The sequence below is a fragment of the Phascolarctos cinereus genome, unplaced genomic scaffold (genome assembly GCF_003287225.1).
Source record: "Phascolarctos cinereus isolate Bilbo 61053 unplaced genomic scaffold, phaCin_HiC Scaffold_9;HRSCAF=440, whole genome shotgun sequence".
Lineage (NCBI taxonomy): Eukaryota > Metazoa > Chordata > Mammalia > Diprotodontia > Phascolarctidae > Phascolarctos > Phascolarctos cinereus.
Window position 1 is genome coordinate 264,079,780 of NW_027556402.1, and position 26,859 is coordinate 264,106,638.

Sequence of the window (26,859 nt, forward strand, 5' to 3'; positions counted from 1 at the left end):
AGAAAGGTGTAGACACAAGATACATACCAGGCAAACAGGAGATGAGCTCAGAGAGAAGGTATTGGGATTAAGGAAGACCAGGAAAGGCGTTTTGTAGAAGGCGGGGCTTTTGATGAGGCTCAGATGCCATGAGAGGTAGCAGTCAGGAGGGAGGAGATTTAAAGCGTGGGGGTGAGGACCAGCCAGGGGGCCAGAGACTGGGTAAGGCAGAAGAAGCTGGGCAAGGGAGGAGGGGGGAGGTTTATGAATGGGATTTTATGTTTGATTCTGTAGGTGACATTGGAATTGATTGAAAGGGGGAAGGGAGGTATGATATGGTCAGGCCTGAGCTTTAGAAAGATTGATTTGATGGCTGAGGGAGGATGGACTGGAGAGGGGAGAGACTGAGGCAGGAAGGCACCCCCTCCCTCAGTAGCTATTGCCATTGTCCAGGTGTGGGGAGGTGAAGGTCTGCACCAGGGTAGGGGCAGGGGCAGAACAGAGAAGGGGGTGTTTGGGGAGATGGTGCAGAGGTGAAATCATCAGGCCCTGGCAACAGACTGGATATGGGAGGGGGGAGATGGTGAAGAATACAGAATGACACCTGGGTGGGAGCCTAAGGGGTGGGAGGAGGGTGGTGCCCTCCACAGGGATGAGGAAGGTAGAAGGAGGGAGGGTTTGGGGAAAAGCTCAGCAGGTACTTTTGGAAGCGTTGAAGGTGTGGATGAGACATCTGGTTTGAGATGTTCCAGATGCAGCTTGAGGAGCAAGGCTGGAGGTCAGCAGAGGTTAGGGCTGGATAAGCAGTCTGAGAATCATCAGCACAGAGATGACGGGTGACCCGTGGGAGCTGGTGAGACCCTCAAGAGAAGCAGGAAGAGGGAGAAGAGAAGAGGTCCCAGGGGAGAACATGGCAGGCCACTCAGTTGGCAGGCATGACCTGGATGAAGATCCAGCAAAGGAGATAAAAAGAGGAGGAGGCCCAGGAGAGAGGAGGGAGGGGATCCAGGAACAGTGGTCACTGAGGTGCCAAGAGGTCAAGAGGACTGAGAAGAGCCCTTGGGGTTGGACAATTATGGGAAAGAGGGCCTCATTCTCGGAAGCACGGATATTGTTCTTCCTAAGCAAAGGGCCAGGAGCTCCTAGAACCACTAGAAGTAGTGGTGGCTACCCTCAGGATGCCTCCACTCCACTGTAGCTCAGAGCACCCCAATGCTGGTGTGGCAGGAGATGGCTGGCCAATGGCCTCTGTCCTCCACGGCCAGGCAGCAACCCCCTCTCCATCCTTTCCCGTTCTGGGGCCCACAAAACTATGACTCAACGTGGATTATGGAGGAGGGGACCTGAAGGGAGCTGGCCAGCAGAGGCTCAGACCATGGTTTCATGAGGGCTCTAGGAAGAGGCCAGCCTTTGTGTACAAGGGCCTCTCCCCTTCTTTCCCTTCTCCTCTCTTCTTCTCTCTCACATGCCCTAGAAGTAAACGTTTCCCATAGCTAGTTCCTGAGTATGATTGTCCTGGACCCTGGGGAAAATGCAGAGCCCAGCTGGGACAGTATCCCTTCCCTCAAGGACCTCACAATCCAGGAAGGGGGGAAGAGTCACACACCCTGCCCTGCATGGTTAGGACTTCGGGGAGAGGCCAGACCAAGCCCTGAGGTTAAGGTGAGGGAAGCCTCTCACCAGCAGACCTTTCCTGCTATCCCTTCTCACTACAGCCCTGGGTTGCTGACACCTTGGATGCCCAGTCTGCAGGGAAGCCAAACTACAGGGTGTCATCACACCTAATGGAGAATCAATGAGAAGATTCTGGGATCATCTACCCCCAGCATTGCCCTCCCTAAGCATGAAAGTCCTTCCTCAGAGACATGACTTTTCATCCCATCATGCCCTATAAGGGAGGCTGAGGAATCAAACCGAGGCTTCACAGTCCTCCTGACTACAATGTCAGGCAAGCAGATATCAAGTACGAATTAAGTGCGTGCCAGGCCCTTTTCTGGGCATTGGGGGTGGGAAGGGAACGGACTGGATAAGGTGGGTGGAATAGGATGGCATAAAACGGGCTAGGATAGAATAGGATGGGACAAGACAGGATGGGACGGGATAGAGCATAGGGTGGGATGGAATGGGATGGGGTGAGATAGAAAGGCATGGGACAGGATAGAGTGGGGTAGGATGGGATAGAACAGGATGGGATGTTGTGAATGGGGTGGAATGGGGTGGGAAGGGGTGGGGACAGGGGTGGAGTGAGACGGGACAGAGGAGCAGAAGAGAAGCCCAGCATTTGCAGGCACATGTCAGTGAAAGGAATGCTGAGGGATGGATGATGCCTGCTGTCTCAGAGACATTAGACTAATGTTAGGAAGAAGGCCCTGAAGCTTTGGAGCCTGGAAGTCATTCTGAATTAACAGCAAACAGGGAGCTTTCTCTTCTCTTCCCACTGCTTCCTTAGGGCTGACTGATGAAAATCAGCCTCAAAGGAGGGCGGCCACTTTGTGTATCGTTAAGTCTGAATGTGCTCAGTAGCTTCCTCACTAAACCCCCACCCCGCCCTAGAGCTCCTAGGGACCCTAGCAGAGTCAGCAGGAAGAGAAAGTCTGCACCCCATGAAAGCCAGGCCAGCTGAGCTGCTGAGCTGAGCAGAGGAAAAACACTCTTTCCCCCCGTTTCCCCCAGGGCCCAGAGCAGAGAAAAGCAATCCCCCAGACAGAGCCATGGCAAGTGGCTGCAGCAGCAACAGCCACTCTTCCCTGGTTCCCCCCAGATGCTGGGGGCAGTCACCAGGGCTGGAGAAGGCCCAGTGAGTCCCGTGGCTCTAAGGTTGCTAAAAGCCTCGCTCCTGCCCACCCCCAGGCTTGTGTTCCATCTCAGCCGTGCCATGAGCAGATCAGCAAGGTGCCAGGGCCTTTCCGGGAAGATGCTGCTCCACACATCATCCTTCTGGGGCATCACAGGATTTAGCCAGTAGTGGGTTGGCCAGGGCACTGGGCTCCTCCTGTGTGGGAATGCTCAGCACTAGGAAAAGTGTCATTGGGGCTTAGAATGAGCATACCAGAGATCTGGGGGTCTCAGTGGACTACCAGCTCAGTGAGTTAACAGGAGTCCCCTTCTCTTCCATCCAGCTCAAGGACTGTGGATTGACTCAACAAGCAGTTTCCTGAGCAGAGAGAAGAGAGCCCACTGTTCATCCTGGTCCAGTGCCATCTGGAGAGCAGCCATCACAGGTTCAGAAGAACATCGCTAACATGGACGGAGGAGGGCACCAGCACGGGGAAGGGGCTGCTTGGAGGGGCTGGGGATGGTTAGCCAGGAGAAGAGGGGACTTAACAGAACAGGAGCTGGGCTCAAACTGGAAGGGCTGTCCCCAGGAAGAGGGAGCAACCTTGCTCTGCTTGGTTCCCCAGGGCTATGAGCCTCAGTGGGGTGGGGGTGCAGGGAGCTGGCTTTAGGCTATGTCTGGAAGACCAAGAAATCATCCCAAAGAAGAAGGAGCTGCCCCAGAACGTGGTCAGCTCCCCACCGACAGAAGGCTGCAAGCAGCAGCCGGGGACATTGCAGGGGGATTACTGGTCAGGCACAGGTGTCCCCAAAGTCCTGGGCTCCCTCTCTGCTCTCATTCTAGTGACTGCACACCTGGTCAGAAAGGTTAAGGACACTGCTATCCCTTCAGCCCTCTTTGAGTTCTACTAATGTCCATGTCCAACTCTGCCCTCCTTCTGTGGCCTGTTCTGCCACTGAGAGAGAGTAAAGATCCTTCTCCCTCTGACACTTCACAGTGAGCAGGCAGGGAGGGAAAGGGTGGCCCAGTCCACTGTGAGAGCCAGTGTGGACGAGCTTGGGACTGTAGGGGAAATGGAGGACGCTCAGGGCTTCTAGAGGCTGCCAGGAAGGTAGAGAGGAGGGCATGGAAGAGGTGGCAAGCAGCATGTGCATGTCCCAGGGGGTGGGCAGATGCAGGGGCCTCCCTAGCCCTATGACAGAGGCTCTCAGAGTGAGCTTGGGGCAGAGGGAGGCCAGGAGACCTGGGAGCAGATGCCAGGACGGAAGCTATGGGAGCCTGGGGACTCAGACTGAGAGGGCAAAACCAGGGACAGAAGACAGGCAGTTGTACCAGCTGCTTTCTTAGGAAACTAGCGAGCTCTGGGTCAGCCGTGGCAGAGCTCCCAGGGCCTCACTCAGCCAGGCTCCGAAAGGACAGGCCCTTATGCCAGACCCTTTCTGGGAAGGATCCTAGGGGGATTGGCTTTATGTCTGGGAGGCTCCTCTGAGAAAGACCTCCCAAAGGAGAGCAGGGAAGGAAGCAAGGCCGAGCAGGTCTTCCCACCTGCAGGGGTCCAGGTTGAGCACCCAGGCCTGAACCAAGGGAAATGGTGCTGTGACTGGCTGGCCAGTGGGTCTGGGAAGCTCTTCGCCCTGCCTGCCAGCGTGTGATTAAAGCAAGGCCGCTGCCCAGGGCTGCAGGCTGGCCCCCAGCCAAGCCCACGCCAGCAGAACCCTGCAGCAGCAAGGTCGGAGGGAAGGGAGGAGAAGGGCAAAGCCATTAAACGAGGACGCTCTGCCCGAGCCAGGGCGGGGCAAAGCGGTCCTAGTGACACACCCACCTACAGCCACCCAGACTCCCCCCCCCCGGAAGGCGGAAGGAGCTCTGGCTCTGGAGCCCCGGCACCTGGGTTCAAATCCCGACTCTGCTGCCCGGACTCCCTGGGTGACCTCCGGCATCTCCTTCCCCTCGCCAAGCCTCAGTTTCCTCGGCTGTAAAATGAGGAAGTTGGACCAGATGAGCACGAGGACCCCTTCCATTTCAAAGTGCACCTGTGTCATTCTGCCCTTACTCGCGAGCGCGCACACACACACACACACACACACACACACACACACGCACGCACCCCCAGCATGGTTTCCCTCTCTTAGATGGAAGCTCCCCGAGGGCAGGCGCAGTTCTCCATTTTGCCTGGGCATCCCCACAACTTTGCATGCAGGCGACCGTTCACTTTCAAAGATTGAACCAGCCCGGTGTTCCTGTCTCCTCCTCCTAAGCTCTGGAGGTCTGCCTTCCTCCGCCGTCAGCGACCCCGTTCTACCGTCCCGGGCCCTGGGGCTCCTCAGTCACACACTTGCCCTGTCTAGCCGTCCAGCCGACGAGCTCCCCCTCTGTCACTCCCAATTCACACCCAAGGCCTACAGCGAGCGAGCCCAAGAAAACGAGGAAATACTGGAGCTGGCCCCGCCCCGCCCAGCCGAAGCAGCCCCTCCCCTAAGTCCGGGTGAGGAAGTGGGGGAGGAGGGGGAAGGGAGGGGCGCGGCAGCTCCGACCTGGGCACACCACGACGTTCCTGGAGATCCCCAATCCGCCCAAGGGCCAGTGAGTCTCCTCGTCTGTCTAGAAGCTTCTGCAGTCCTGGCAGTGAAAATTAATCTGCAGCTTCAGGCAATCAAACCTTGCCCGCTGCACTAAATGGGTAGGGAAGGGGAAAGCAGAGTCGGGAATCAATGGGAGCACTGACCAGGCCGGCCAAGCCAGGCACCAACCAGAGCTCCTCTCTGAGCTCCTCCAGGTTAATTAGGAAGACAGCTATTCTCCCCACTGCACACATGCCCATCAGGGTTTCTAAACCAACCGGAAAACTCTGAGCTGGGCCCAGAGGTGCCAATTTTGCCCATTGGTCCCAAGATGGGCACCCATGGGAGACACAGCTAGAAGGCAGCTTTGCAGGCTAGTGACAGAGGAAGCCAGGCAGATGCCATCTTGGGGGTGAATGTCTTAGACAGCACTGGCCCCCCCAGGGCCCAGCCTCCTCCCGGATGGCCCCAAACCCAGTTCTTGTCCAGAAGACGGAACCCGGGGGCGAGCCTGGCTTCTGGGGGCCAGCCTGGCTTCTGGGGGCCCTCCACCATCTGCTTTTCCCTCTGAGCCCAGAGCCAAGGATTTCTCAAGATGGCCAACGGAAAGAGCCTGTGCAACATGGCTCCCAACCGTGAGCACCAGCCATATGTTCTCATGACAAGACCATCCTGCCCTGACCAAGGTGGGTCCATTTAAAAGAGGAGCCACTGCTCGTGTCTCTTCCCTTCGTGGTCCTTCTACCTCATCTGGTCCCAAGGCAACAGCCAGGCCTCTGCCCAGCTCAGAAGAGAACACGGTGTGGGAAGCACTTACTGTGTGCCAAGCTCCTCACCCTGGTGAGTTACCTCCTGAAGGCACAGACCCGAAAGGCACCAGACGGTCGAAGGAACTACAGGCAGCTTCCCTGAGGACCCCCATAGCCAAGGCAGAAGTAGACCCGGGGTGGGCTGATCGGCAGGGAAGTAACGACACAGAGAGGCCAGGAGACGAGACTATTTCATGGCCCTGGAGGGTACAACCAGGAGCTTTGGGAGGGGAGGTGGGGTTGCTATGAGGAAAACCTCTCTGAGGACTGGTTAGAGGGGCCACACAGGTGAGAACCACAGGACACACTTGGAAGTCACCAGACCCTTTATCCACTATCCCTCAAGCATCTGGAGCTGGCTGTCCGCTCACACTCTTAGATCTTTTTCAGACAAGCCTCTGTCTCACCTGCTCTGCCCCCTTCTGCACTTGGGGATGTTTAGAGCCAGAGGACCTGAGTCCAGGCTCTGCCAATCACTACCTGTGGGGCTGTGGACAGGGCCCTTTAGACTCCATGGGCCCAAATTTTCTTCTCTGTAAAATGTGTGCATTGAGCTCAGCAGTGTCTAGAGTGCGCCCAGTTCTCAGTCTCATCTTCAAAGCCTTCTTCCCCTCACAAATGCCTGCACGCCCACACCCTGCCCCAGTGACATTTGGGGGCACACAAGCCCTCTGACAGGGAGCCTGGTTGTCATAGCACTGTGCCATCAGACTGTGGCACTCAGGAACTGGGCGTTCCTCCCAGACGCCTCCACCAGCCTCCCTGGAGGCCAAGGTCATGCTGGAAGTCAGAAAGGCAAACTCCAGGAATGGGACGGGCCCTTCTCTCCAGCCCAGGGGATTCCTGCTTGGCCCATAGCTCTGGATTCTCCTGATGAAACTACCTATACCCTTTGCCCCAGCAGTACCACTACTTGGGCTGTTTTCAAAGATGATTGAGGAAAAAGGAAAAGAACTCATATGTTCTAAAATGTTTTCCTGACAAGGCAGTGGGAGAGTGGAGAGAGTCCCTGCCCACCCTTGGGCCTCAGGTTCCAAATCTGTAAAATGGGGGCAAAATAATCTCTGCACAACCTAACTCAGGGTTGTTAGCAGTGGCCCAAACACCCTCCCCCAGAGAGAGGAGGAAGGGCTAACACAGGCCATGGGAGCCAGAGGACCCTCCAGCATGAGGGCAGCAGAGGGAGAGGCAGGGAGGTATCTGGTGGACAAAAGAGGAAAAGATCCCTCCAGTTGGGGAAGAGAAAGACATCCTGGAACCTCAGGGACTGACCAGGGAGCCAGGCCCACACCAGCCTCTTCTAACCGGGGCCCCTTTTCAGGGATAAGGGGCAGAGGATGGAGAAAAATCTGGAGAAAAAGTCCCCAAATGCCAAGCAAAGAGGGCAGCCTGTTCTCAGGGCAGATTTCCTTCCAGGGCCACTGGCCTCAAAAACCATGGGGGGACCGAGGGCCTGGCTCCCAGCTGCTAGGTCCCCAGAACATAGGGATTCTCAGAGCCAGAGGGACAAATGCCTGTGTTGAATGGGGCTTGTGCCCAGGCACTACTGCCAAGTGGGAGCATAATCCCCTGCTTTGTCTTGGGGACTGTGCTGCCACAGCTAGGGAGGGAGGAAGGAGGGAGAAAGCAGCACCCCCTCGTCACCCAGGCCTGGTGGCAGTCCTCTCTGTCTGCCCTCTGAGGGGGAGGCCTGAGGCCTACCACCGACCCCGGGGATGGGCCCCAACTCAGGCCGGCAGATGATCTGGATGGGAAGAACTGTAGGAATCAGAGGAGAGAGAGGGGGTGGGCCGCAAAGCATAGATGGGGAAACTGAGGCCCAGAAGGCGGTATGGATATGCCCAGAAATGAAGTTTGAATCCAGGTCCTGGGACTCCAACCCAGTGCTATTGGCTGACCCCCACCTTCACTAGGCAGTGAGTCCAGGGAGGGTTGCCCTGGAGACAGGGACAGAGGGTGCCTCTGGGCCAGCCCGAGCTGTCTACCCCCCAGGCCTGCCTGCTCTTGCAGTAGTCTTTCCAGGATAAAAAAAAAAAAAGAAACGCTGCAGGGGATCCCTAATGCCTATGTCCAGTACAGTGCTCTGAATACAGTTAGGGCTTAATAGGGAGGGGAACAAGCATTTTTATGTGGCACCTACTGTGTGCTAAGCACTTTACAAATATGATCCTTACAACAACCCTGGGAGGTAGGTTTTGTTACTATCCCCATTTCACAGTTGAGGAAACTGAGGCAAACAAGGGTTAAGTGGCTTGTCCAGGGTCACACAGCTAGTGAGTGTCTGAGGTGGATTTGACCTCAAGTCTTCCTGACTCCAGGTCTGGAGCTCTATCCGCTGCACCACCTGCCTTAATAGATAAGAATATTTGTATAGAGCTTACTGTGTGCCAAGCACTGTGCTAAGCACTTTATAATTATCCTCATTTGGGAGTTGCTATTATTATCCCCATTTTAGACTTGAAGAAATTGAGGCAAATGGATTAAGTGACTTGCCCAGGGTCACACAGTTAGTGTGAGGCCAGATTTGAAGTCAGATCTACCTGACTCCAGAGCCAGGGCTCTACCCACCGCACCACCCAGATGCCCAGCATTCACTGAGTATTTCACTGAATGCTTCTACTTCCCCAGAGGCATAGCTACATGACAATGAGAGGCATGGGAAGGGGGCTAGAACTGTTCCCTCCCTGTAAATTGTAGAGTTACCACCTGGCCCGGCCACTCCTGAGATCCAGTGACCCCATCATGGGCAGGCTGGCTCAGCTTTGCTTCTGTACCCCAACTTCAGCCAAGTGTCTAATGGGTAGATGGGCTTCCTGAGTGCAGAGATAATGGGATCCTGGAGACCTTTTGGGGTGGTCCTGGCCCTGGGACACCAGCAGTCTGTTAGGAGCATCCTGTCCTCTGGCTTTCATGGCTGTCTCTGGGGTTGAAGGCAGAACTTCCCAAATAGTTCTTTGACCACCCCCACCCCCAGCTCAGTGAAGGGTCCCAGGCTGGTGTGACATCTGGACAAGTCCAGGACCAGACTCAGATGGCATCTGGGATCCACAGAGCCAGAGGACACCTTGATAATGGTTCACCCAAACTCTTCCACTTACAGAGGAGCAAACTGAAGCTTACTGTAGAAGAGACTTTCCCAAGGTCTAGAGCAGAGCTGATAAGCTGGGACAGGTGGTCTGTCCCACCCAAGGTCCTTCAGACAACGGAAAAGCTATTGGAAACCCCCTCAAGTCTTCCCTGCTGAGGCCCTACCCTGCCCCAAGGCCAGGTCCCTGGAGACCTCTTGCTACACTGACAAAGAACCACGGTTTCCCCCAGTTCTGAGGCCATCACCACACCCCATCTTTTCCAGCAAACCTTCAGATAGGCCTTTCCCCACTCTCAATCTATCCTTTGGCCCATCGTGTGGGGAGACATGCTGTTGCGGCCACATCTCTCCCCCCATTTTCGAGACAACTGGCTGGGGAAATGGGGGAAGAGGACCAAGGTCTGGGCTGCCCGAAGGCCTGATACAATGGCTCCTCTTACAAGCTCCTCAGGGCCAGAATCCTCTTTTCTCAATGTGCCGATAGAGAAAGGAGAGACCCCGGGATCCCAAGAACATGTGAGATCTCAGGAAGAGGGAGACAGTTCTCATGAGCCTGCAGAGGGTGGAGAGCACGTGGTCTGCACACGACTGCCCAGTCAATCACAGCAGGGGAAATTGCAAGCAGTGTCTAGGCTTCAAGCATCATGCCTGTGTGGATGGCTGCCTATTCTGAATCTCCAGCACAGAATTCCCAAATCCCTGGGATGAGAAGGAGCTCAGTGGGATCTAGCCTGGCCTAGCCCAGCCCTGCCTTGACAAGGAAAACACCATCCTAACAAGCAGCCATTCTGCGTCTACTTGAAGACTTCCAAGAGCCAAGTCAGAAATGACAGTCCCCGTCCCCCCTTCCCCTGCAGTGGGCCTGAGACACTGGCCTCCCCCCACTCTACTTTGGGCATCCCTGGAGAGCACTGAGCTTCAACCCTTCTAGACCTAATTTCCCCCACCATTGACAAAAGGTTTGTTTTGTCCCCAGTTGGGAGTAGGGGAGGGGCACAGCACCTGTCAGGATTAGGTTATACCTGCCCTGAGGTTTTGTCCCCTGACTCAAAGGGGGAAAATTGGGAGGTGGATCGGAGGAGTATTGGACTCTCAAGTGTTAAGGGTGTGTGTGGTTTTATTGTAGATAAGCCCCATCATTCAATAACATGAAGTTGGGATGTAGACCATCTTCTTGCCTTCCTATTGGTTGACCCTTCATTCCCCCCCACCAACCTTTGGCTTTCGCCACATCATAAGGAGGCTGTGGGTTACAGAGATGAGACAAAGACAATTAAATGGCAGGATCCTATGAAGACTGGCTCAAGAAAAGAGCATTGGCACATTCATGTTCTGTTGGAGTTTCAAAATGATCCCACTCTTCCAGGAAGCAATTTGGAATTATTCAAAAAGCTGACTAATCTTCATATACTTTGACCCAGAGATCCCCCTGCTAGGCCTGTACCCCCAGGAAGTCAATGACAAAAAGAAAGACCCCATAGACACCAAAATATTTACAGCAGCACTTTTTATAGTTATTCTACACAGTCATTTTATAGTAGTTTCTAGTTCTGTTCCAAAGAACAAAGCAAGCATCCACTGATTGGGGAAGGGCTAATAAAGGGGGTCCCTGCTAATAAAGGGGGCTTTACTGCTCTGTAAGAAACAATGGCTATACTACTAGGTCTATATCCCAAAGACTTCCAAAAAAAGGGAAGAGGACCTATTTGAACAAAAATACTTATAGCAGCTCTTTTTGTGATGGCCAAGAATTGGAAATTGAGGGAATGCCCATCAACTGGGAAATGGCTAAACAAGCTATGGTCGATGACTGTAATGGAATACTACTGTGCTATAAGAAATGACCAGCAGGATGATTTCAGAAAAACCTGGAAAGACTTACATGAATTGATGCATAGTGAAATTAACAGAACCAGGGAACACTGTTCACAATAATGGCAACATTGTAACAATGATCAAGTGGGAATGACTCCACTCTTCTCAGTGATAAACTCACTGATCCAAGACCAGTGATGAAGCTGACTTCTGTCTCCAGAGAAAGAACCGATATTGACTGGATACAGACTGAAGCAGCTATTTTTCACTTTATTTTATTTTTTCCCTTTTATTTGAGTCTTCTTGTACAAAATGACTATTATAGAAATGTTTTATATGACTGCTCATGAATAACTTATATCTGATTGTTTGCCATCTCAAGAAGGGGGGAGGGGAGGGAGGGAAAGTTAGAATTTGGAACTCAAAATTTTAAGTAAAAATGTTTTAAAATTGGAAAACAATAAAAAAAATTTAAAAGGGGGGGGGAAGAAACAATGACCCTGAGGATTCCAGGGAGGCATTGGAGGAAGGGGATGGACTGATGAAGAGTAAAGTGAGAAGAACCAGGAAGACAGCAAACAAGCAGAAATGGAGACAAGGCCTGCTCCCCACCGAATGCTGACTAGTGATAAGGGCCTTCTCTCCCTCCTTTGCAAAGGTGGGGACCTATGGGTTCAAATCCCACCAGTCACAGTTAATGTGTTGCTTGGCTCCATTGGCCTGCTTTTTTGTCCCTTTTTCCTTTGTTACAAGTGACACCCTCCAGCTCAAGGATGTCATTCCTTGACTGTGGTGCCCAGAACTGAGCCCACACCTTCAGGGGTGCTCTGATCAGGCCAGAGGATGATAGCATCTCCTGAGGCCTGGAAATAGGCCTTTGCTGCCTCCTCACTAGCTCAGGGATCACCTCTGAGCCTGGCTGCCTTCATCTTCTGCTGAAGTTGCTTTTTGGACCTGAATGTCCGACTTTACATTTATCCTAACTAAATTGCCTTTTCCTCCATCTGGTCCCATGTTCTAGCTCTAGCCAGTGGAGATCTTTTTGAATCCCGACTGTCTTTCAAGGTAGAAGCTGCCCCCACCTAGTCCCCAGAGCTCCAGCAGCACAGGACCAAACAGTCTGCAGGGCAGCCTCTTGCCTCAAAGATGTCAGGTCACTAGTGACTGACTGTCCTCCAGCCTCTCTCTGGGGCTCCAATCTCGGCTCTCTTTGAATTTGTCAAACCCAACTCCTCTCTTGTGCCATAATCACTTCACAATCCAGGGGTCCCATACCAAACTCCTCCCCAAGACCCCTGTTGGTGGCAGCGTACTCGCTGTCCTCATTTCCAAGGCATATAACCTGGGGGTCACCTCTCTTCCCTCTTTTGCCAGTTTATCACCAAGCCCTTCAAGGTCTATCCCACCTCCCATCCACCTTCAGTTTCTTCCTCTCCAATGCCTTCTTCAATCTGCTTACAAACAGGCTCCCTAACTCTTAAAAATCCTTCACTATCCCACCAAGCTGCCAACCCACCTTGTTCTGGTGGCCAAGCAGCCTCACTGCTTTTCTTGATCACGCTCCCTGAAAACCTCGTTCACAGCATCCAGGCTCCAGTCTACCTTTGGTCTTAACCTCAAGCCTTGGCTCTCCAAGGAGAGGCTGTAGAAGGTCTCAGCAGTTACCTTCTTGGAAGCGTCCAGCATGTCCAGCACTTCCAAGCCTGAGCCCCTTTTCTCCCAGGCCTAGGGGATGGCCATGGCCTCCTCACAGACCTTCCTGCCTCCATTCTCTTCCTACAGATCCATCCATCAGAATCCTTTTTATGCCCATGCCTTGTCTGAAGCAAGTCATTAATTTCTGTTCCCTTCACTGTACTCAAACAGCACCAACCCTGGTTCAGGCCATCATTATTGGAAGGAAGCAAGGAAGGGAGGGAGGGAGGGGAGGAAGGAAGGAAGGAAGGAAGGAAGGAAGGCAGGAAGGAAGGAAGGGAGGGAGGGAGGGAGGAATGAAGGGAGGGAGGAATGAAGGGAGGAAGGAAGGGAGGAAGGAAAGAAGGAAAGGAAGGAAGGGAGGGAGGAAGGAAAGAAGGAAAGGAAGGAAGGAAGGAAGGAAGGAAGGAAGGAAGGAAGGAAGGAAGGAAGGAAGGAAGGGAGGAAGGAAGGGAGGAAGGAAAGAAGGAAAAGAAGAAGGAAGGAAGGAAGGAAGGAAGGAAGGAAGGAAGGGAGGGAGGGAGGAAGGAAGGGAGGAAGGAAGGGAGGGAGGAAAGAAGGAAAGCAAGGAAGGGAGGGAGGGAGGAAGGAAAGAAGGAAAGCAAGGAAGGGAGGGAGGGAGGAAGGAAAGAAGGAAAGGAAGAAGGAAGGGAGGAAGGAAGGGAGGAAGAAAATAGGGAAAGAGAGAGGAAAGGAAGGAAGGAAACAAGCATTTGTGAAGTACCTACTACGTTCCAGGCACTGTGCTAAATGCTTTACAAATATCTCATTTGATTGCAGTTGGGATTATACTAATCACTAATTGCCTGTTCACTTGTTTTTAAGTCCTGTACGACTTTTCATGACCCCATTTGGGGTTTTCTTGGCAAAGATACTGGAGTGGTTTGCCACTTCCTCCTTGAGCTCATTTTACAGATGAGGAAGCTGAGGCAAACAGGATAAAGTGACTTGCCCAGAGTCACGACCACTTACGCAGACAATTACAAAGCCTCCTAACTGGTTCCCTTGTCTCTGGTCTTTCCCCACTTCAATCCATCTTGCAGTCAGAGGCACAGGTTTGACCACATCATTCCCCTGTTCCAAAAGCTTCAGAGGTTCCCCCTAGTGCCTCCACTATCCAGTACAAACTCCTCGGCATGGCATTCACAGCTTTCCAGAGGCCAGCTGTCATCCATCCTTCTTGGTGATCTGGCACATCGCTGTTCCATGTTCTAACAGCACTAGCTGATTACCTCTTCTCCCAACACTTCACACTCCACATCCTTCCTCCATTCGCTCCCAGAAGATGGCGCCCAGGCTTGGAGTGTTTGCCCCCACCCCTACCCCTGCCTCTCAGAACCATCTCCTTCCCCCAGGCTTAGCCTTCCATGATCTTCCATGCAGCTTGCTCCCATCCCCTCCTCAGTGAACTCTGGCATCTCCCTGTCACCCCTAGGATTGAAATGAAATCCTCTTGTTTGGCACTCAAAGCGCTTCATCCCCAGCCTCCCTATCTTTCCAGTCTTACCCTTTACACTCTGTCCCTTGCCACGTCTGTCCTCTTCAGTGCAGTGACACTGGCTCTGCCATCTTAGGACTCTGGGCACTTTCCCTGGCCATCCTCCATGCCTGGAGCACTCTCCTCTTTGCTGTTGCCTAGATTTCCTGGCTTCCTCTAATTCCAGGCCAAAAGCCCATCCTGGTTCCCCTTCATCTTAGTTTTTCTTTCCCTTAATTATTTCCTATTTATCCTGCACAGGTCTTGCATGTTGTCCCCCACTACTCCCTTCCCACCCTTAGACTGGGAGCTTCCTGAGGACAGGGACTGTTGTCACTTTTCTTTGTATCCCCAGCACTTAGCACAGTGCCTTCCTGGCACATAGAAGGTACTTAATAAATGCTTGCTGCTGACTGACTGACTGACCTACTGTTGATTCCTGAGATTCCCTTTTCGTTTCCCCTGCTTTGATTTTCTCGGTGCCTCCACCAGGAGAATACAAGCTCTGGAAGGGCTTGGTGTATCTGTCATGGACTCGGGACTTAAGAAAGGTTAGTCACTGGAACTGAATTCCACTCCTCTGCTACTAAACCTTCAGGGGCTCCCTACTGGTCACTCCCTCAGTCAATAACCATTTACTAAATGCCTACTATGTGCTAGGCACTGGGCTAAGCACTCAGGATACAAAGGCCAATGAGGTAGACAATGTGCAAACAGTTATGCACAAGCAAGTACAGATAGGATAAATTGGAGCTAATCTCCAAGGGAAAGTGCTAAAGTTAGAAGGATGACAAAAGGTTTCTGGTAGAAGATGGGATTTTAGCTGAGACTTGAAGCTATCCAGGAGGCAGAGATGAAGAGCATTCCAGGCACAGGCAGAGAAAACACCCTGAGTGGGGAGAAACAATAGAGGCAGAGTGGGAAGGTGAAGGAGGTGTGAGACCAGAAAGGGAGGAAAGGGACTCACTGGGGAGAGCTTGAAAGTGAAATGGAGTAGGCAGCCACTGCAGTTCCAGTGACAGACTTGTGCTTTAGGAAGATCACTTTGCCAGCTGAGTGGAGGGTGGACTGGAGGGGGGAGCTACTGAAGCAGGGAAGCTAACCAGCACAGTCCAGGCTCACAGAGAGGAGGAGAATATTACCTGAACTGGGGTAATACTGCCAGTGTCAGAAGAGAGAAAGGGCAGAAATCAAAGATGTTGTGACAGTAGATCAGGTGGGGGGCAGGGCTGTTGAGGATGACATCTCCATCCACCTTAACAGGGATGCTAGGAGAGGAGAGGGTTTGGGCAAATGATGATGAGTTCTGATTGAATATGTTGAGTTTCAACTGTCTCTGGGACATATTGTTTGAGATGGCAAATAGGCAGTTGAAGATATGACACTGGAGGTCAGGGGAGAGATTGGGGCTGGGCAAACAGATCTGAGATTCATCTGCATAAAAATAATAATTGCATCTGTGTTTGCTGATGAGGTTGCCAAGTAAAATAGGTCAGAGGGAGAAGACAGAGGGTCTGGGCTAGCTCCTGGGGGACAACCAGGCTTACCAGCTGGGACCTAGAGGAAGATGCAGCAAAATACCCATTTCATAGGTCCATAGATAGAGTCAGAGCTAGAAGGGACCACAGAGGCCATTTGAGTCCAACGCCTTCATTTTAAAGAGAAAGCAAGGCCCAGAAAGGGGAAGGGACTTGCCCAGAGTTGCACAGGTGGTAAATGCCTGAGCCAGGATTGGAACTCACGTCCTCAGACTACAGAGGCAGAGGTCTTTCAGCTGCCCTACACTGCCCTCCTTTCTTGAAAGTGGAAGTGGTCTTCAGCTCTTTCCAGCATGGTCTCATATAACTTTTCAGCCTATTTTCTGTTCCAGCCACTCTTCATTCCTCTTGGGCTCCTGAGCATGACCTATGACCTATGCCCTGCCCCAACCTCCTCCCTCCTGCATTTGCTCAGAAATTCCCCTTTTCCCAAATTTTCCCATTGATGTCCTATTCCCCAGCCCCTCACTTAAAGCTACTTTTTCAGGAAGCCTTGCCAATTTGGAAATGACTTTGTCTCCAGCCTTCCTATGATGTATTTGCACTTCTGTCATAGAGCTCTCCATGTTTGAGTCCTGTCCCCTGCTCCTGGGCTACTCCCTTTGGGCAGCAATCCCATGGTGTGTCTAGCAGCCCTCTGGGCTCTCTTCTGAGAGGTGGGCAAAGTCCATCTCAGCCTCCCCAGGCAGTGACCCCTCAAGCAGCTCGGTCTAAGCTCTCATTGCCTCATCAATAGTTGCCACCAAGGTCTCTTGCTCTGACCAACTCCCTCCCCCATTTCTAGTCTCCCTGGTCTTTGATCTTATAAGTGCCCTTCAAATGTCTGCACTGGCTACAGGATAACATGGTGCTGCTGTACTCTAAGGACCCTGGGATTCTTCCATATGACTCAAAACTGAAACCTTCTCTAGCTGCTGTCTCCCCATTAGATTGCAGGCTCCTTCAGAGCAGGGACTGTCATAATTTTCTATTTGTACCACCAGTGCTTTGCACATCAAAAATGCTCAATAAATGTTTTATTCCTAATAGTAATAATAACAATAATAGTCAGCATTTTTATAGTACTCTAAGATTTGCGAAGTGCTTTACCTATATTATCTCATTGTACCCTCACAACAACCCTAAGAGGGAGCTGCTAGTATTTCCATTTTACAGATGAAGAAACTGAGGCAGGCAAAAGTCAGGGTCTCATAGATAGTGAGTGTCCAAGGCTGGACTTGCACTCAGGTCTTCTTGAGATCAGGGCAGGTAGGTGGTGCAGTGGATAGAGCACTGGGTCTGGAGTCAGGAAAACTGAGTTCAGATCTGGTCTCATATACTTACTAGCTGTGTGATCCTGAGAAAGTCCCTTAACTCTGTATGCCTCAGTTTCCTCATCTGTAAAATGAGCTAGAGAAATAAATGGCAATTCATTCCAGTATCTTTGCCAAAAAGACCCCAAATAGGATAACAGAGTTGGACATCTGATACTACAAGCAAACTGGGAGAGCAAGGAATAGTTCACCTGTTAGATTTATGCAGAACGGAAGAATTTATGACCAAACAGGAAATAGAGAACATTATGAAATGCAAAGTGGATAATTTTGATTATATTAAATTGAAAAGTTTTTGCACAAACAAAGCCAATGCAACCGAGATTAGGAGGGAAGCAGAAAACTAGAAAAGAATTTTTACAACCAGTATCTCTGATAAGGGCCTCATTTCTAAAATACATAAAGAATTAAGTCAAATTTATAAGAATACAAGTCGTTCTCCAATTGATAAGTGGTCAAAGGATATGGACAGGCAGTTTTCAGATGAAATTAAAGCCATCTTTAGTCATATGAAAAAATTCTCTAAATCAGTATTGATTAGAGAAATGCAAATCAAAACAACTCTGAGGTACCACCTCACACTTATCAGATTGGCCAACATGACAAAACAGGAAAACGATAAGTGTTGGAGAAGATGTGGGAAAATTGGAACACTAATGCATTGTTGGTGGAGTTAAGAACTGATCCAACCATTTTGGAGAGCAATTTGAAACTATGTCCAAAGGACTATAAAAAATGCACATACCCTTTGACCCAGCAATAGCACTTCTAGGGTTATATCCCAAAGAGATCAAGCAAATGGGAAAAGGACCCACATGTACAAAAATATTTATAGCAGCTCTTTTTGTGGTGGTAAATAACTAAAAATTGAGGGGATACCCATCAACTGGGGAATGGCTGAACAAGTAGTGGTATTTAAATGTAATGGAATACTATTGTGCTGTAAGAAATGATGAGTAGTCAGATTTCAGAAAAACCTGGAAAGGCTTGTATGGATTGATGCTGAGTGAAGTGAGCAGAACCAGGAGAATGTTGTACACAGTAACAGCCACGTTGTGCAATGACTGACTTTGATAGACTTAGCCCTTCTCCACAATACAAGGATTTCCAAAAGTCTCATGATGGAAAATGCTTTCCACATCCAGAGAAAGTATGGAGTCTGAATGCAGATCGAAGCAGACTATTTGCTCTTTTTTTTCTTCTGTTTTGTTTTGTTTCCTCTTTCTTGTGGTTCCTCCTACTGGTTCTAATTCTTCCTTACAACTTCACTAATGTGAAAATATGTTTAATAGGAATGTATATGTAGAGCCTATATCAGATTGTGTGCTGTGTTGGGGAGGGAGGTCAGGAGGGAGAGGGAGAAAAATTTAAAACTGAAAAGCATATGGAAGTGATTATTGAAAACTAAAAATATATTAAGGAAAAACAAAAAAAAAAGAGTTGGACATGACTGAAAAGAACTAACCACCAACAGCAAAACTTCCTGTGCCAAGTCCATCACTCTAACCACTGAGCCGCCTAGCTGCCTCAGTAAAGTCCCAAACCCTCTGCCTGGCCTTCACAGAATCACAGAATCACAGAATCTGAGGGCAAGAAAGGACTCTCACACCAGTTACTCCCACCCATTCCAGAAAGGAATTCCTCCAACATATGGAACAGCAATTTTCAGCCCCTGCGAGAAGCTCTCCTTGGAGGAGGCTGAGGTTCGCCTCCATTCTACTCCATGTTTCACTGCTCTCCAACACACATTATCTTCTATTCCAGCCAGTCACCTCCCTAGGGAGCAAGTCTTATTCATTCTCACCTCCATGCCTTTGACCATACTGTGCCCTCTGACTGGAATACCCTGATTGGCGCACTGCCCATCCAAAGGCATTTCTAAAAATCCCATTTATCCCCATCTCCTTCTCAGGGGTCTTCTCTGCCATAGGCTTATGGCAACTTACCCACCTGCCATGCCAAAAGGTAGGAATTGTCACCACCATTTTATGAATGGAGCCACTGAGGCCCAGAACAAGCTTTCTAATTTCTCACTATTAGAAAATAAGATACCCTTTCCATTAGCCCCACTCCTATGGCACTCATTCCAGAAGGCTGGGGGCTCTGCTTTAATATCTGATGTGTGTAAGTCATTGCCAGGAGGCAATGTTGCCTGGTGGTTAAAGTGAGGAACTCTCGGTTCACATCCTGCCTCCAGTTCAGCTGAGCTGAGCTGTGTGACTGACCCTCCATCATTAGTTTTACTTGTCAGTGCCTCATTGGAATAAGGAGCTTCCACTCTGGAAGTTCCCTTTCATCAGTGAAATCACAAGTCTCTCTCCATAGCATAACAATGTGGCCTCACCTAAAGTTGAAAGACAGAGGGCCATCAGCACCCTGGAGAGGTCCTTGAGGGAGTAAGCCTGCTTAGAGGACTCAGACTTCCAAGGCAGGATGGATTTGTTTGCGTTGGTCAGATGGGAGGAGTTCTCACCTCCACACCTGGGGGTTCCTTGGGGAAGATGGAGCTGTGGGACACCCTCCTGGTACCTGCTAAGCTTGGAGGCCAGAATTCAAGAAACATTGGTTGACTAGAAGATTCCTATTGAGGAGGGATGGGGTTCTGTGGTGACTAACAGACCAAAGGCCTGAAGGTCAGGGCCAGGAGCACACATTCTCAGTAGCTGGCACTAGCCACTGCCTCCAACACACACACACACTCATACACACACAGACACACACATAGCCACACTCACATACATAGACACATAGACACATACACTCACACACAGAGACACATGCATACACACAGACACACAGAGACAGACACAGACACACACATATACTCATACAGACACATACACACAGACACACACACACACACTACACACACATATCCACACTCACACACACAGACACACAGAGACAGACAGACAGACAGACAGACACACACACACACACACACACACACACACATGTTCTGGGCTAGCTCAGCTAGCATTCCTTCAATGGAGCCCTTGCCTGGATCAAGCCAGGAATAAGTACGGGGAGAGAAAAATGGTTTGCTATCAAATGTGGAATTTTGTGCCTCTCTCCTCATCCTCCTGCCCACCAGCTCTCTCCTTTTGTAGTGACACCAACTGCTGCCCAAGCTCTGATGCGCTGTGGAGGAGCAGAATGGGGAATAAGTTAGGCTCTGCTGGCCCTGCCAATGTGAGATTTGGGTATAAATAGAGAATGATATGGAACTATTTGGATATAAATATATAATGAATCTGCCTCAGGCATGTCAGACAGCTGACCTGCCTGGGAGAGAGCAAGAGAAAAAGGCACCTAGTCCAGATGTCCCTTTGGCCTTTCCATGCAATTCATCTGTCCCAGCAAAGCTGCTACTCGAGAGGTCTTTGGCTTCCTCAAGAGCCCAGATCGACCTCTGCTTGCGCCCTCTCCTGAAGAGGCTCTTTGATGGGATCCAGGCACAGCCCTCTTCACAAAGGTCCTGAGCCCGAGCTTTCTGGAGGAGGCGTCAACAGCGGCAGCAGCAATACATTCTAGATTTGGAGCTGGGAGAGTATGAGAAGTGAGGAGACAAAGGCCCAGAAAGGAGAAGGGATCTTTAGGCACCCAGGTGGTAATGGGAAGAAATGGGATTTGAACTCTGCCAGTTGAAAGCTTCCTTATACCCCATTGTCTAAGAGGCCCATTGTGGACAAGGCCAGGCTGGAACTTAAGGCCACTGCATGCACAGAACCCTCTCTCTCTGCTGAGTCTCTCACCCAGCTGAATAAGGCCTAAGCAGGCTCAGTTGGGCCTCATGGAATAGGCCCCAGCAGAGGCCAGACAAGGTCCTCTCCTCTAGCTCCTGTCTGGACTTGGCTCCCATGCCTTAGCTGCCATTAGCCTAGAATTCCAGCTGTCCGCCATCCCAGCCCCCTTCTCTCACTGGTCAGCTCCTCCTGGGGAGCGGCCAAGGCTGGCCAACCTTCGTTCCCCTCTTGCCTCTTCTTCTGACTTCTTGGACCTGGCACTGAGCTCTAAGGGTACCTTCCCCTCCTATTCCCCTTTTCAGCTCCCCTTTGGGTACCTTTGGGTCCTTAAGGGCAGGGGCTGTATTTTCGCTTGTATTTGGGTCCCCAGGGTTCAGCACAATGGCCAGCACATAGGATGCTCCATGCTCCCCACACAACTTCCTTCTCAGTGCCTACCAGGGAAATCACTTCCCATCTTGAAGGGCTGGCAGAGCAGAGGACAGACACATCTGTGATTGCTGCCACCTCAGGGGTGCTACCAAGGCAAACATGGAGGTGGGAGCTCTAGCTTCTCTTCCTCCTCCCCTGGGAGATACAGCTTGGGCCTAGCCTGGCCCAGCTTGCCTTCCTGCAGTTGGTAACTTCCTTGGAGCTTTCTGACCACTGAAGACAACCTTTCTCAGAGCCCCAGTGGGTTGAGGAAGAGCCCAAGAGAGAAATCTGGTGGCCAGGTCAGTGAACAGGGCCTTTCATGTCAGCCTTTATCTCTTCACCATGGTCACCAGTCTAGACCAAGCTTGGGAAAGTACAAGTGCCCTAGCACTTGGTGTTAAAAACAAACAAAAGGTGATGTGGCCAGGCTATCTGCGAATCAACAGAGCAGCTACCAGACCCAGGGGCCCAACCAATAGACAGAAAGAGAGATGGGGAGATGGATGTGTGGACAGACAGAGTAATTCAGTGGGTATAAATCTTCACATACAAGCAGCAGGACCAAATGCAGTCTCCCACCTATCCTCTCCCCTGTCTATCCCCCACCTCCGCCCGCCCAGCTGCACACAAGCAACACTTCCTTCTCAGTATTCTCTTCGTTGCATCAGAATCTTAAGGGCCTTAGGGCTAATGAAGCCAAAATAAAGGCAGAAATCTATAGTTCTTGGCACCCAAAAGGAGGAGACTGAGGCCCAGGAAAGGGAGGGGCTGGTACTCTTCACCAAAGGGCTGGCGGAGGGAAGAGTCTGTCTGCTTTGTGTTCAAATCTGATGTTTTCTAAACATGATCCTTGCAGCATGTTATTGGAACACAAGGCACATCTTTTCCTGTTCATTACCGTTAATTACAGTGGAACCCTTCTATAATTAACTGTAGTACAGTGGGATTCAGTGAAACTTGGAGAAGCCCCCCTTCCCAGCAGCCTAGCAGCACTTTGATGGGGAAGAACAAAATTTTATCAGGAAGATAATTAGATTATTTCATAGCCTCCCTCTCGGAGGGGGCTCTGCTCTCCTGCACCTCCTGATTTCTTGAATTTCAGTGGCTTCTCAGGAAAGAAACAGATCACTGAAGGGAGCTGCTGGGATGCCTGGGGAGGTTGTACTTGGCTCCCAGGCCCTTGGCCTATTTCTGCCTGTCCTCTCCCCTTCCTGGCATGAGGGTGCTATCAGACTGGACTAAGGCTTCTCTCCTCCCTGTCTCAACCACTGTCTCCCATTCCCTCAGGGCAAGCCAGGGCATGGAGAGGGCAGCCTTTAAGCTTGGGAGGTAGTACATGGACCAGAAAAGAACCAAGTTGGGGAGGCCCAGAGCTGCCCAAAAGCTCTCTTCTGGTAGGGAGCCCAGAACACTGAAGAGGGGAAAGAGAAGAGAGATAGGAAGAGAGGCACAGATGCCCACCAACAGCCTTCCATGCCTTCTTGATCTACTCCAAGGGTAGAAGGAATCTCTCTGAGGGTAGGGCCTGGTTTGGTTTGGGCATTTTATTCTGCGGGCCTGACCTAAACCCCAGCATATAGTGGGAAGCATGGTGACGAATGCTAGATGGATGGAATTCAGTGGTGCTGCTCCCCTTTCTGGAGCTGACCAAACTTGCAGCCAGGGATCCCGAAGGACGTCTGGCTCCTCCATTCTTCCCTGAAGTCTGGGGTCTCCTCAATCTGAAGAAGCACATGTCCATCCACATGTAAAAGGCTATCAGGCACTAAACTAGGCACACGAGATGCAGAACCACATGTGAAACAGGAACTTATCTCACTGGGAGAAAGCTTCTTCCCGGGCGAGCACATGAAGTGTGTGTGGAGCCACTGGGGGCTGGGGGAACACCGACCACTGAGCCTGCCTGAAAGCAGGCGAGGCCTCCTGGCAAGCCCTGAGGGGACTGAAGTGAGGAGGGAGGGCATGCCAGGCACAGCAGAGGGGCTGTGCAGAGAATAACAATGCTGGCTTTGAGGCCAAACAAGACTTCGCACTGGGTTCCGGAAGCAAGAGGGTCCCGATGGAGTTCTTGAGCAAGGGAGGGACAAGGTCACCCCTGGGTGTTAGAAGATCACCCCAGCAGCTACTGCATGTAGAGAGTGAGTGGGAGAGGGGCCAAGCTTTGAGGCAAAGAAAGCAATGAGGAGGCTATTGGGACAGTCAAGTGGTGAGGGCCTGGAGCCTTGGGATGAAGAGAAGCTGGGAGCCACGGTGAAGGCCACCATCCTCGGCAAGCGGCTGAATGAGCGAGAAGATCCGGAGGTGGTGCTGGGGTTGCCAACCTGGCTAACTGGGAGGGTGGGAGAAAGCAAAAGATACCAAGGAAAATGCCAAGCTTTGCCTCTCTGCTGACTAGGGGAACAGGCCTACCAGCAACAGAAGCCACTGCGTGGTTTTCACCTTAAGAAACAAAATGGCTGAGTCAGAAACCACCAAGGAAGGGGCATCTGAGCAGGCCCGTGAGCCTGGGGCAGGTGAGTGGTCTGAGCACGAAGAGCCAGGACAGATGCCCTTGGGGCCTGGGGCTGGACCTGGCCCACATCCCTTCAGGGACTCTCTGTCGGTGCAGAGATCCCTTTTCTTCCCTCTGGCCCACCTGCCTGCCCCTCTCTGGAGTGCTGGTCAGGAATGGGGGCCAGTGGTCTGGAGATCCTGAGGTCCCTCCTTTGACCCCGCCCAGACTGAGAGCTCCCCCAGGCCAGGAGCTTACTGCTTTAAGATCTCCCAGGCTCTGCGCCGACCTCCAATCACAGTAGGCCCTGTATAGATGGTAGATGAAATGAGTAGAATCCTGCCAGTTCCCCTCAGAGCCCACAGCTAAAGAGCTGGCAGCTCGGGAACATCCCCCTCATCTCCGTTTGAGGGTGGGGCTGGGGCTCACATCAACCCTGCTCAGGAGCCTAATTGTGCCCCAAGGGGGCCCTGCAGCCCCTCCTTCTCCCTCTTCCCCATGCACACAAAGGCCAGACCCTGGCTTAGCAGCTCTCAGAAAGCACCCCAGGAACACAGCAACTGGGGAGCCGAGTTCCCCAGGCAGGGGTCTCCTGCAGGGCTTCGAGCCCGCAGCTCGTGGCCCAGGGACGGTGGCGGCAACCTGCCGGGGCTGGGGCTAAGGGAAGCGCACCCCCAGAGCAGGAACACTCAGAAGGGCGAGGAAGGCAGCCTCACCTTTGTCCCAGAGGCTCAGGTCGCACCCCAGCTGGCCAAGGGGAGGGGAGGGCTGCTTGGGCGGAGGTGCTGGAGGCCGCTGGGGGCCCAGGGGGCGCAGCTGTGTGGCCTGCACGCCTATTAGCGAGGCTGCCTCCAGCAGATGGGGGCTCAGCCCAGTCCGGCCCGGCTGCCCCCCCCCCCCATCCCGCACAATGGGCCTGGGGCCTGTTGGGCCGGAGCAGTGGGCCCGTCCCTTGCCCAGCCGACCGGTCGGCTAAGGTTTGCACCTGTCCCAGTGGTGCTAGGACGGGCGCCCGAACGCATCCGTCCGTGCTCCGTTCGCGGGTGGGGTGCCACGCAGTGCCGGCCTGCCCTCCCTCGGGGCCCTGGGCCCGGCCGCGCCCCAACTGCCCGCAGCCTGTTCCCCTCCCCCGCCCCCCGCCATGCCAGGCTAACCCTGTGCAGCGCGACGGATGGACAAACAGACGGACGTGCCCGCTCGCTCTCTCCCTCCAGACTATTGTTCCTCCTGCCGCAAGGCCGGCCGCCTGCTTGCCTGCTTGCCTGCACGCCCACCCACCCTCTGGAGAAGGGTAGAAGAGGGAACCTGAAGGAGGAGGAGAGGAGATGGGGGGGGGAGGCGCGGGAGATGGGGAAGCCTGCGGAAACGTCGCTGTGCCGCAGCCCGGCCTCTGCGCCTCCAGGGCCGGGGCTGGGGATCGGAGCTGGGGGGAGGGGGCAGGCCTGGACCTCGTCCGCCCCCGCCTCTGGGCCCGCCCGCCCGTCTGCCAGTACATCGGTCCGCATCCCACTGGCTACCCGGTATCGCGGCGGACTACACCCTTCTCCATCATGATGTCATGACAGACGGGCTGCCGCCACCGCCACCACCGCCGCCACCGCCGCCACCGCCGCCACCGCCGCCACCGCCTGGATCCTCCCCTACCCCCTCCCGCGCCAAGCTGCGCCGCTCCCGGGGATGCAGAGGGGCTCCGGGGAACGCAGGCCCCCGCGCCAGCAGCCTGCCCCTCCCGCCTGCCCGCATTCCCTCTGCGGCGGCGTCCCGGCCAGGCCCGCTCACGCCCAGCGGTCCGGTAGTCTCGGCTTCAGTCCCCTGCCCCCGCCCCGCAGGCAGGCCGCACAGCCGCCCCCCCCCCCCATCAGTGTGTCCCTTCATCCCTTCAGCCATGCATCTCTCTGCCGGCCCCACGCACCTGTCTGTCCTTTGCCCAACGTCTTCTCCAGGCGGTAGGGTCCCACATACTGCGCGTGCTGCGCCCCGCTGCCTTCTTTCCCTGTTGATGTCATCGCTGGCCGGCAAGGCTGCGGGGCGAGGGCTGGGACGAGGGCGGTGGTGGGGACCCGTCTGCGGGGCGGGGGGCGCCCGGCTTCTCCGCCTGGTGAGCCCGCTTGGCCGTCCCTCCCGGACGGGCAGCGCGCTCGGCCGCTGCCGCAAGGGCTGGAGCTGGGGCCTGGGCTGCTGCTGGGGCTGCTACCTGACTGCTCCTCCGCTCGCCGTCCTTCTCCTCCGCTTCCTCTTCCTTTTCCTTCCTTCACGGAAGCTCTGGCCGGCGAAGCTCTGCTGGACGGCCGCCCGGTGGCCAGCCCCAGTGACCAAGGCTCCTTCTCCGGGAGAGAGCGCGGCTGGGGCCGCCTAGGCGCCGAGGAGCCCCCGCCTCTGCTGTGCCTGCTGCTGCTGTTGCTGCTGCTGGTGCTGCTGGTGCTGCTGCTGCTGCTGCTGCTTCTGCTGGTGGTGATGCTCCCGCAGCTGCATGGTCCCTGGCGGACGCCCGCAAGGACCAGACCCAGGAGCCTCGGGCCGCCCGCCCGCCCGCCCGCGCGCGCTCCTTGTTCTCCGGCCCAGCAGCAGCTCCCCGAGCGCGGAGCGGAGGGAGCGTGAGCGAGCAAGGGAGAGAGAGAGAAGAGAGCGAGGAAGGAGGGAATGAGGGAGGGGGGAGGAGAAGAAAAGGGAGGGGGGAACGAGAGAGCTCACAAGCCGGCGGAAGCGGCTGGGACCGCGGCGGCGACTGGCAGCGGAGTCAGCCAATCAGTGCCAATTTCCACCCTCCCCCTGCCTCCTCCTCCCTCCCCTGAACGCCCCTCCTCTCCCTGCTCCTGCTTTTCTACCCCTGCCCCGCCCGGGAGCTCTCCAAGCCCGGGAGGAGGGGCCGGGACGGAGAGAACGCGCTGAGCATCCTCCTCGGCCTGGCCCCGGGGCACCCTTGGCAGCGGCGGCTCAGCCAAGGCCCTGACCCTGTCCTGGGGCCACTGAGCCTGGGCCCAGAGAACCTTCACTGGCGGCTACCCATCCACTCAGCCAGCGGGGACTCCATAGTATAGACAGAGTATGCACCCCGACTGCAGGGCCCCAGGGCTCCAGCAGACAGAGGACCCCTGGGCAGCCCTGCCTCCGCCTAGCCCCAGCTGAAAGCTTACCAGGGAGGAACCAATAGGATTAG

General features: G+C 53.4%; 1 protein-coding gene across 14 annotated transcripts in view; it reads right to left on the minus strand.

The window, feature by feature from the left end:
* The window catches only part of BRSK2 (BR serine/threonine kinase 2), a 174,462-nt gene extending 148,095 nt beyond the window's left edge, over nt 1-26,367 (minus strand). For 4 of the 14 annotated variants that reach the window (XR_013484134.1, XR_002321408.2, XM_078148687.1 and 1 more), the window contains exon 1: nt 25,615-26,362. Coding sequence is in view for 11 of the 14 variants with exons in the window: in XM_078148687.1 (XP_078004813.1) it covers nt 25,615-25,708 (94 nt within the window). In the remaining 3 variants the exon portion in view is untranslated. Of the gene's footprint in view, nt 1-25,614 lie in introns of all 14 variants that reach the window. The other 10 variants (XM_078148692.1, XM_078148690.1, XM_020970736.2 and 7 more) reach the window with 6 other exon arrangements.
* Nucleotides 26,368-26,859: the final 492 nt, after the last annotated feature.